The 10,719-nt window shown below is 37.8% G+C and overlaps 1 protein-coding gene across 2 annotated transcripts; it reads left to right on the forward strand.

Moving 5' to 3' along the window:
- The first annotated feature begins 5,160 nt into the window (after window positions 1-5,160).
- On the forward strand, window positions 5,161-10,123 carry LOC132058254 (TPD1 protein homolog 1-like). 2 transcript variants are annotated; one of them, XM_059450805.1, is made up of 5 exons: window positions 5,161-5,264; window positions 6,016-6,293; window positions 6,675-6,770; window positions 8,394-8,489; window positions 9,459-10,123. In XM_059450805.1, exons 2-5 carry the CDS (start codon window positions 6,209-6,211, stop codon window positions 9,794-9,796), a joined length of 615 nt encoding a protein of 204 aa, XP_059306788.1. In that variant the 5' UTR covers window positions 5,161-5,264; window positions 6,016-6,208; the 3' UTR covers window positions 9,797-10,123. The 2 variants fall into 2 exon arrangements, with proteins under 2 accessions (XP_059306788.1, XP_059306789.1); XM_059450806.1 differs by lacking the exons at window positions 5,161-5,264; window positions 6,016-6,293; window positions 6,675-6,770 and adding an exon at window positions 7,835-8,091.
- The last annotated feature ends 596 nt before the right edge of the window (window positions 10,124-10,719 follow it).

The following is a 10,719-nucleotide window of genomic DNA, read 5'->3' on the forward strand; positions in this document are numbered from 1 at the left end:
AAAAAAGCAATAAGCGAGATTATGGCTTAATGTTATTGCTCCAAGGAAATTTTGATTTGGTAACAAGACAAATGAGATACAACTAATACCACCAATGAGTCATATAGTATGAGTAAGACCTTTAACCCGTTAATAAAAACCTTGAATTTGAATCTTATGAATGGAAAAAATCTTAATAAGCGATGCTTCCTTTACGGTAAATAATATCTATGTTATGTGAATTTAAATTAACCGGTACTATCACTTTTGCATAGGGAATGCATCAACAAAAATAAAACTAGTTGTTAGTCTTTTGATTAACCTTTATAATTGAAGACGAAAAAATTGGGAGAGGTTGGTCAGTCCTAAATCCAAACCACGGCTCAGCTGCCACGTGGGAAACTTCATTTAACCTGGGTTAAACATGGAGCTGCAATGAAATTTAATGACATTTATCATCCATAAACATTCCTAATAGGAACAGAGGTTCAGAAATGGATAAATAAAGAGAAGTTATTCTGATATTTTAATAATAGAGAGACACAAGCATCTCATATCTCTTAGAACAATCTGTCTGCATACAATAGATGGTTACCATCCCCTCCTACATTACTAAGATGCATTATTTATATAATAGGATGACCCATAACTACTAAACTACATTTATGATAGGAACATATAACTTCTAGTAACCGTAAGAAAGCTACTAGCGATAACTTTCGGTAACTTATTAAATAGTACGCTCAATCCTCCGGGATTTCTATATTTCTTTGCTTCTTCCTCCTTGAATAAGTATGGAACATACGTGGCTTATCACTTCCGGAAAGACGACTTGTCCTCGAGGCGAAAATGCGGGAACAAACAGTCATAATTTTCCCGCCTAGCTTCTTCGAGAGGTCGACTAACCCGTTGAATCAACAACTCGGTTGAGGATTGGGTGGTGGTCTCCAACGATGATCTAGCACCGCGGTGAGAGAATGAGCTCGCCCTCATCATTTAATGGTAGTTCCTAAAGGAATTTCGGATAAGGGCGGTGCCCAAGAGAGAAACATGGAAGATAGGATGGATTTTGGGCGGGCGGAAGTGCGAAACTCATAGGATACGAGTCCCACTTTACGAATGACTTTGTAAGGGCCAAAGAAACGAGGGACGGTTTTGGACGGTTGGCCAAGGACTTTTGGCGATATATAAGGACGAAGTAAAAAGAGAGATCTCTCGCATGCTTAGAATCGGCTTCGTGCTTTCATCTAGATTGGGCTTTCGAGAAGGTTGTCCTTCATAGTTTTAGCATCTCTAGTCAACATACCGTTCTTGAAAATTGGTGTCGCCACGATGATAAGGATGCGGCGGTGGGGGATCGCGTCCGTACACGATCTTGAATGGAGAATAACTTGGAGATGTGTGAGGTATTTAAGGAATATTCGGCAACCAAGAAGAAACTTACTCCGTTGGCGAGGGTCGGGGTCATGAGCAAAACGGCGCAAGTATGCCTCCTAAACAACGATTGACAACCTCGGTTTGGCCATCGTTGAGGATGATAGGAAGTGCCCGTGCGGCGAGTACACGAGGCGAAAGACTCATGCCAAAAAGCACTAAGGAAAACAACATCACGATCGGACAAAATTGAACGTGGGATGCCATGATGCGGATAATTTCCTTGCAAAAGAGGCCGGTAACGAAGATTTAATAAATGGGTGAGATAAGCCAATGAAATGAGCGTATTGCCGAAACGATCCACTTTACCACCAATACGAATCAAATCCACCAGATTTTGGAAGGCGACAATGAAATCTAGTGAAATATCTTCCCAAACACGCTCGGGAATAGGAAGAGGTTGTAGAAGACCGGCCGGAGCAAGTGTACGATACTTATTTTTTGGCATATCAAACAATGTTGGACATAGTGCTTGACATCTTTCTTGAAATGGGACGATAAAAACTCTCGGAAACCGTTTAAGAGTTTTTAAGAAACCACGTGTCCTCCAAATACGAGAATGTGAACCTCGGCTAATATCTTAGGCTTTAAGAAAAGAATCGTCGGGAATGACCGGTCGGGACTTGTAGTATAAAAGATTAGATGATATACGAAAGTCCGGTAGAGAAGTGGGATCATCGAACACGTAAAGAGTTCCTTTGTATAAGGATCGATTAACTTGGCTTGCAAATTTCGAAATCCGTGGAAATAGGAACCACCAAAGCCAAAAGGGCGCGCGAGGAATGTGGCTGCGAGAAAGAGCATCTGCTCACTGTATTTTCACGCCTGGGCTTATGAATGATAGTGAAGTCAAAAAAATTACAAAAGGCGTTGTTGTTGATACATGATCCGGCGATCCATAAAATTTCGATATAATGATCGGTTTATGATGCCCCAATAAATAATGTTTCCATTTACGCAACACACAAGGCTAAGAGTTCCGTGTCATAGGCGATTTGATTACGTTAGAAAAAGACAAGCCTTTCTTTGAAGTATGCGATGGGATGATCATTACCGCAATAAAATGGCACCAATTCATTGTAGAAGCATCACATTCCATTAAAGGTTGAGTAAAAATACGGAAGACATAAAACGGGAAGCTAAATCAAAGCTTCGCTTTAAGCCGGTGGAAAGCGTCGGTAATCGTTCCCGATAAATGCATCCTTCTTGGTCAAGTCGGTCAAAGGACGAGCCGGCATACCATAATTACGCACAAAGCGTCGGTAATACCGGTTAAACCCAAAAACCCACGTAGCTCCTTGGGATTTAGGTAACGGCCGTTTCAACGACAAAGGAGCAACCTTTTCGGGATCGGCCACGCCGCACACCTTCGCTTGATACCGTATGACCCGAAACCCAATTTGTGGTTGGTCAAATAAACATTTCTTTGGATTGGCATAGTAAGAATGGCTAGACAAAAGGCTAAGGGTTGTCCGAAGATCTCATAATGTTCTTCGGGAGTTAGGACGCCGTAGACTAGAATATCATCAAGAAGACGGATGAATTTGCGCAAGTAGGGGCGGAAAAGATCATTCGTAGGCGGCTTGAAATGTGGACGGAGCATTAGTCAAACCAAAAGGCATGACAACATACTCATAATGGCGAGAATGAGTGCGAAAAGCGATTTTAGAAATATCGGAAGGATTGACACGAATTTGGTGGTATCCGGAACGCGAGTCTATCTTAGAAAATATGGTTGACCCATGGAGTTCGTCGAAGTAGTTCGTCGATGTTGGGTATAGGGTATTTATCTGGTGATCGATTAAGGCTACGGTAATCGGCACACATCGCCTTCTTTTCTTAACTAACGGAGGACGGACTACAAATGGTACGGAACTTGGACGAATAAAACCGTTGCGACGGAATAGAGACTTGTTTTTCAATTTCGGTTTTTGGGAGAAAGGATACGGAAATATGGACGTAAATTAGGGGTTTTTGAATTTGGAAGCAAAGGGATAGAATGAGTGAATTGACGAAAAGGGGCGGAATTGGGTTACGAAAAGACATCGTTAAACTCGTTAAGGAGTTGTTGTATCATATGCGAAGTAGGGATGTCACTTTGAATATTCGGTTGTGGCTTGAAAGGATGCGAGTGTTTTATCCTTGCAACTTGTAATTTTTCCATCTAATTGGAAGATTAGAAACATCTCGTTCAATTAGCTTGTATTGTGTTTAAGGAAGCCAACCATTTTATGCCCAACACACTCCGCTTTGATGAGAAAGGGAAAAATCTTGCGTGATGACCAGGTACGATCGACAAGTCTTGCAAATTCGATTGCATTTGATAATGTCACGATTTCGATTTGGACACCGAAGGTGGGAACATGTTTGGACTCAACCCAAGTTCCGCGACAAGTTCTTCGAATAAGACCTTTAACAAAGAGTGCCCGGTTTCAAAGTTGAAGCGAAATTCTTTGCCCAAAAAATTGCGTTGAGATTTTATGGGGGTATGTGGTCGTTGACCTTCAACATTTTGCCATCGTTCTCCTGCTTCCGGTAACTCGAATGTGCGAAAGTCCCGGGTTTGCAACGATGACCCGAGGAAATAAACTTGTCTCCGCAACGGTAGCATATTTTCTCGCCGGGTTTGTTGTTGAATTCAATAGTGTTTGGAAGTGATGGTTGTTGGAAAGGACGTGTAGCTGGTTGGCGGGATGATTGAAAATTAAACGATTCTCGAGCCGCGGAGGGATCCCAAGTGAAGGTCTATAACTTACCTTGCATTTTCTTCATATTCTAAGCCGGACTCATTGCCTTATATACGGATCGAGGCTTGTGAATCAACGTCCACAAGGTCTTTTGAGCCCAGAAGGAAAACTCCAAAACTACACGTCTTTACTTTCGTTTTGCAAATTCCGCCTATACTCGAACACCGATCCGATCATTAATACTACACAAATGCCATTTTTGAAATTCGGCGGAATAATTTTCTTGCATAACTTTCACCAACTCATCCCGCAATAAATGGTTCTTTCGATCAAAAATTGAAGCCACATCAACCTTGCAATCGTCGTGTTTGATAATATTGAAAATACTTTTAAACGCTTTCGCATCCACCTCGAGGATCTCTCCTCATACTTCGAAATTCCATCTTTGTGTGCGAACGCTTGGCGTCTCTGGATGCCACTTTATCGACCTCGCCCTCTTCCGCTTTAGATTTTCCACGTGCGAACATCCGCAGCCAAAGCATCTATGGCTTCGATTCCGCTTGCTACCAATTGTTGGTCGGTACGATCATTAGTAGACATGATGGGTTATTTGGTTGAAGCGTTGGCCGTGTGTGTGCTCCATGGCGCATCTTACTGCTCCGATACCAATAATAGGAACGAGAGGTTCGAAATGGATAAATAAAGAGAAGTTATTCGATATTTTAATAATAGAGAATTCTCATATCTCTTAGAACAATCTGTCTGCATACAATAGATGGTTACCATCCCCTCTACATTACTAAGATGCATTATTTATATAATAGGATGACCATAACTCTACATTTATGATAGGAGCATATAACTTCTCTAGTAGAAGAATCGAAACTTTCAGTAACTTATTAAGTAACTCAATCCTCCAGATTTCTATATTTCTTTGCTTCTTCCTCCTTGAATAAGTATGAAATATACGTGGCTTATCAATTCCACTCGAGACAATATAATCGAAAATCCCCAGATTTCTTTATTCATTCTTTCATTAGTAAATTCTCTCTCTCACGCACCATACAAATAGGTTTCGTTCTCTATACAGAGACACTGTGCACGCGTTTGCTCTTTCCACTCTCTTTTTTCTGCAGGTTCTGAACAAAGTACCGTACGTGTGAGGTGAGATCGAAATCTCGAGCACACATTAATTCATTCATATTCACTTGCAACAATGCAATACAGGCTTTTTCTTTATTGTTTGCCCGGTTTTGGTATTTCTGGCATTATTTGTCTCATTGAAGTCTCAGAAAAAAAGCTTCTTTCACTGCTTTTGCAAACTCTGCACATTTTGTCTCTGTTCATTCCACCTTTTGCGCTCTCGGTCTTCAACTTGTATGTATACTAACTTTTTTGCTATTTTGCTTGATTCTGCCTTCTCGTCAATGTGTGTGTTGAATCTCTACGTACTTTTGGAAAAATAATATTGAAAATTGATTCCAGGAGAAAAAATAGCAAATTTTGCTTTTTCTGATGAGTTGGATAGGAGTTCGAGACTTTATGACTTTGACCTGAGCTTTCTATTTTCTCCTTTATTGAGAGCGGAAAGCATTTCGCCATTTAAGGCCAAGCTTTCTGCATTATTATTAAAGTAAAGTAATGCTCGTGAGTCTGCCTTTTTTATTCTATAAAAGTCAAACGCTTAATCGGCTTTGTTTGTCTCTCACTTTCTTCTTCTTCGTCATTTCGGCGCTTCTAATGATTTGATGTATGTATGGATTTATAGCATTTTCATGACTATTCGCACTTCTCAAAAAAAATATATGTCATGATATACAGATATATTTGCTTTATGTCAACTCGTACTTTTTTATGTTTCCGAGTTTATCAAGTCATTTCATATCACTTTTTTCTTTTTCTCTGCGTGGTTCAGTCAAAGACCGAGTTTCAGTTGATTCAACAGTTACTTTGAATCTCTGTGTAAAGTTCCGCTGTCAGCTACACCGCCGATTCGAAAATTCATCTCTTGGAAACAAAGCATACAGCAGTATTTTTTGCAGAGTTTTGGGTCTTTGGAAGGGAGCATATAATATAATAGTATATTTTTGTTGATTCGATTTCATACAATGAGCTCTCAATCATTGAAACGGCGAACCAGAATCAGTTTGACGTTCTTCCTTCTCTTAATCATTGGATTGGAGATTTTTACAGGTGTATATCTCCATTGAATTTACTATGAGAAATAGTATATAGTAGTAGTTATTTGAACGATCACATGTTGCACCGCTGTGGCCTGTGGGAGAAAGGAAAAGAGAGAGACAGAGATGTTTACGTATGGTATCGGTTTTAATGAATGAGATTGCACTTATTTGTTAGGTCTGCTTGTTTTATTGTTTATTAGCACACGAGGATTGATCTTTCTATTAGTACTTTATTATTAGATTAGCTAGCTTTTCCGTCCTTTTCTTCTTATTATCACCCCTTTTGAACTACAAAATTGTGCACATTAAATATTGTAGACGGCTACGGCTTTTGATTTTCATCTATTTGATTTTTTCTTTAATGTTTCATTAAACGACTTTGAGATTTCAGGCAGACCTATTGGTGTTAATTTCATGGCGGAAGCAAATTTATCTGTGACCGGAAACACAAATGTTGGTCCTCCTCATCGCAAGTTTCTTAATCAAGGTTAGTCCAAAAAATAACTTGACAAACAAAAATGATTTGAAATTTAATCTCTCTCTACAAAATCTCCACTTTTTTGCTTTATGGTAGTACGGCCCAGCAGGCAGGCTCCTGTTTACTGTGCAATTTTTGGTTTGGAGGTTTTGCACGTCAGTTTTTGTTTACTCATGTCTATTGGTCTTATTATACCCACAATACAAAATTTTGTCATAGTTACCCAAAAGTTAAGAAAAAGGTTTAAACTAATTGAAATTGAAATGGCAAAAAATAAGAAGAGGAGAAAAATATATAAATGCATATTTACTCTAGTTTGCTTTTAGTTTCTGCACTGTTACATGTATAAAACTTTGCATAATCTGGGAATTGAACTACTGCTACTTTTGTACTATCTTTCATAGGAGTATTATTTTCTGCTGGGACTTCTCGGTTAAAAGTCCATGTCTAGTGCCACACATGTAATATCACTTTCCAAACGATTCTTTTGACATTAGAAAGTTATAAACAATTCTAGGCAGTCTGCATTTATTTTATTGATATCCAAAAAGAAAAAGAAGTAAAATGGTAGCTAGTGTTTCTATTCTGTATGGTATTATTAAAAGAATATTTGGCAGCTCTTTTTCCATCACTGCTCTAAAAATTATCTCATAATGGTGCATTTGCTCTGTGCTTCACGTGCACATTGCTGTCCTGCCATTAAAGATACTTGAAAGGAAATACAATTCAAACGCCTCAATTCCCTATATCAGCATTTCTGATTGTTCCGTCTCAATCAACATCACAAAATAGCTTAATTTATCTTGACGAATATAAGGCCCCATGTCCCCTTTGATAACTTAAAAGTTGAGTAATTATGATTTTGCGCCTCAATAGTCCTTGTGTATTACAAATATACATCATTTATTGCACCTATCACTCCTCCATTAAAAAATAAATAAATCAAAAGCTCAATTACTTCCTGGGCCAGACCCGACCCAGGATTGATGGGTTAAAAGGGAGAAACAATAAAGCTTTCATCTCTTGTTAAGCTTGTACTCAGCTCATTTTAGAGACTTGTTTGAATGAGAGAAGAGAATATTTTTCTCTATTCTTCTTCTTTCTCCTTTCTTATTAGGTGTCTATCCTAGTTCAATTACTACAGTCTATATCTCCAAAATTCCACCAAAACATACAGCAGTACTTTTTGCAGCTTTGGAAGGGAGCATATTATAATATATTTTTGTTGATTCGATTTCATATATAATGAGCTCTCAATCATTGAAACGGCGAAACAGAATCAGTTTAACGTTCTTCCTTCTCTTAATCGTTGGATCCGAGTTTTTTACAGGTGTGTATGCATTGTATTTACTATGACAAATAGTTTTATGAACTACTTTGATATTTATGTATGGTGTCGGTTTTTAATGAATGAGAGATTGCACTTATTTGTTAGGTCTCCTTATTCTATCGTTTATTAGCACACCATGATTTTTCCATTATTAATTAGTACTGAGTACTATATTAGCTAGCTTTCCGTCCTTTTCTTCTCATCTCCTCTTTTGAACTACAAAATTGTGCACATTAAATTTTATAGACAGCTACGGCTTTTGATTTTCGTTAATGTTCCAATAAACGACTTTGATATTTCAGGCAGACCTAGTGGTCTTAATTTCATGGCGGAAGCAAGTTCATCTGTCAGCGGAAACACAAATATTGGTCCTCATCATCGCAAGCTTCTTAATCAAGGTTAGCCCAAAAAAAAAAAAAAAAAAAAAAAAGATGTAAAATTTAAAATTGCTCAACTTTTAGGTTTTGGTACGGTCCTAGACACCACCAGCAAGCAGGCAGCGTCCTATTTGCTCAGGTTTACTGTACACTTTTTGCCTTGTCGGTGGCGTACGTCAGTTTTTGTTTTCTCATGTCTATTGCTCTTATTGTTGCCCAAAGGCTAGTAAAAAGGAGAGGACAAAAATATATAAATGCATATACTTACTCTAGTTTGCTTTAGTTTTTCTGCTCTGGTTACATGTAAATATTTGCATGCAATTTTCATAATCTGGGGAACTACTACTGCTACATCAGTATCTTTCTAATTTTTATCTTTCTAATTTTGTTCTGGGTTAAAAGTCCATGTCTCGTCCCATTTATGTAATATCGCTTTCCAAACGATTTCTTTTGACTTGACAAACTTTAAACAATTCTAGGCAGTCTGCATTTATTTTATTGATATCCAAAAAGAAAAAGAAGTAAAATGGTAGCTAGTGTTTCCGATCTGTATGGTATTAAAAGAATATTTGGCAGCTCTTTTTTCTATCACTGATCTAAATATTAGCTGATAATGGTGCATTTGCTCTGTGATTCACGTGCACATAGCTGTTCAATCTCAATCAACATCACAAAAGGCTTAATTTATCTTGAAGAATGAATGCCCTATGCCCCTTTGATATCTTAAAGTTGACAGATTATGATTTACAAATATACATCATTTATTGCACCCATTAACACTCTTTAACTGTTAATCCCCCCATCCATTAAAAAAAAAATCCAAACCTCAAGATCCTTGGCCAAACCCAACCAAGCATTGATGAGGGGAAAAAAAAAAAGGAAAGAGAACAATAAAGCAACTACTTAGAAAAGGACAAAAGATAGGTCTGCTATTACTGTTTTTATTTTTTGGTTACTTTTGTCATTATGTGGAATTGCCTTTTGGTGCAGGGAATGAAGTGGAAACAAACCGGATATGGGGTGACAAGTGTTCAAAATCAGATATAGTTATAAATCAGGGGCCCACAGCGCCATTACCCAGTGGTATACCAACCTACACAGTTGAAATTATGAACGTATGTGTGTCTGGCTGTGACATTTCAGGCATCCATTTGAAATGTGGCTGGTTCAGTTCTGCTCGTCTTATTAACCCTCGTATTTTCAAAAGACTACGTTTTGATGATTGTCTTGTCAACAATGGCAAGCCTCTTATTAATGGCCATACTATATCCTTCCAATATGCCAACACTTTCCGTTACCCACTCACTGTTTCCTCAGTTGTCTGCTGATACAGCTTGATGGGTCTAATAACACACACTTTAACACTCGTTAAAAACACTTAAAACAATGATTTAACAGAGCTATTAATAGCATTTAGGGAATCCCTATGCTTTTTTTTTTTCAGGCTTTAGAAGATTGAGAACAAGCTGTTCCTCGAATTGTGTTCCTAATTCTATAGGACATCTTGTTTTGGTAGAGGCTCTTAGTTTTTGTTCATATTATAGTGTGACTAACTGAGGAAGGCATTATAGAGCTTTATTTTTTGGATTTTGAATGTAAAGTATACAACTCTTCTTGAGTGGTTCTGTCTATTTGGAGCAGTATATATGCGCAGAATGAATGTTTTGCAATCTCGTTTTGTTTTGCTTGACAACTACACTTTGGATGAGATCACTGATTTTCGTTTCCATGTTTACATTCTTAGATTTGATAACACTACCTAATGAATCTGGAATTTTACAAATCAATCATTGTCGATCATCTTGACATTTCAAAATTTAAACCCTGGATTAGGACCAGACGCACTTTAAAAGAAGTTATGCATTTTAGGGTGTGTTTGGTATGAAGAAAAATGTTTTCACAACTAAGAAAATTTAGCAAAACATTATCGGGTGGAATGGGGCAAGGAGTGCGGTTCACTTTTCTAATTTTTAAGAAAACTTGTGTCTAGTACAACGTTTTCCAAAACATTTTACCCAATCAAATATGAGAAAATTGAAAAGCATTTTCTAAAATCCCTACCAAACACACCCTTAGTAAACTTTAAGATGCGAATTTTGATATTGTTCATGCTTTTCCACTTTTTCCTTTATTCCAGAAAATTTTGGAAAACGTCTTAAAATCGGATCACTGCCAACTTTAACATATGAAAGTTACACCAATAACAAAGTACGTATTTCTCTTCCAATAATATTCACGCATGCCCACCAGT

This window comes from Lycium ferocissimum, chromosome 5, assembly GCF_029784015.1.
Source record: "Lycium ferocissimum isolate CSIRO_LF1 chromosome 5, AGI_CSIRO_Lferr_CH_V1, whole genome shotgun sequence".
Lineage (NCBI taxonomy): Eukaryota > Viridiplantae > Streptophyta > Magnoliopsida > Solanales > Solanaceae > Lycium > Lycium ferocissimum.

Coding starts and splice junctions, on each gene's coding strand:
- LOC132058254 (XM_059450805.1), top strand. CDS start 6,209: ATGAGCTCTCAATCATTGAAACGGCGAACCAGAATCAGTTTGACGTTC. Junction 6,771..8,393: donor TCGCAAGTTTCTTAATCAAG/GTTAGTCCAAAA, acceptor TTGATATTTCAG/GCAGACCTAGTGGTCTTAAT. Junction 8,490..9,458: donor TCGCAAGCTTCTTAATCAAG/GTTAGCCCAAAA, acceptor CTTTTGGTGCAG/GGAATGAAGTGGAAACAAAC.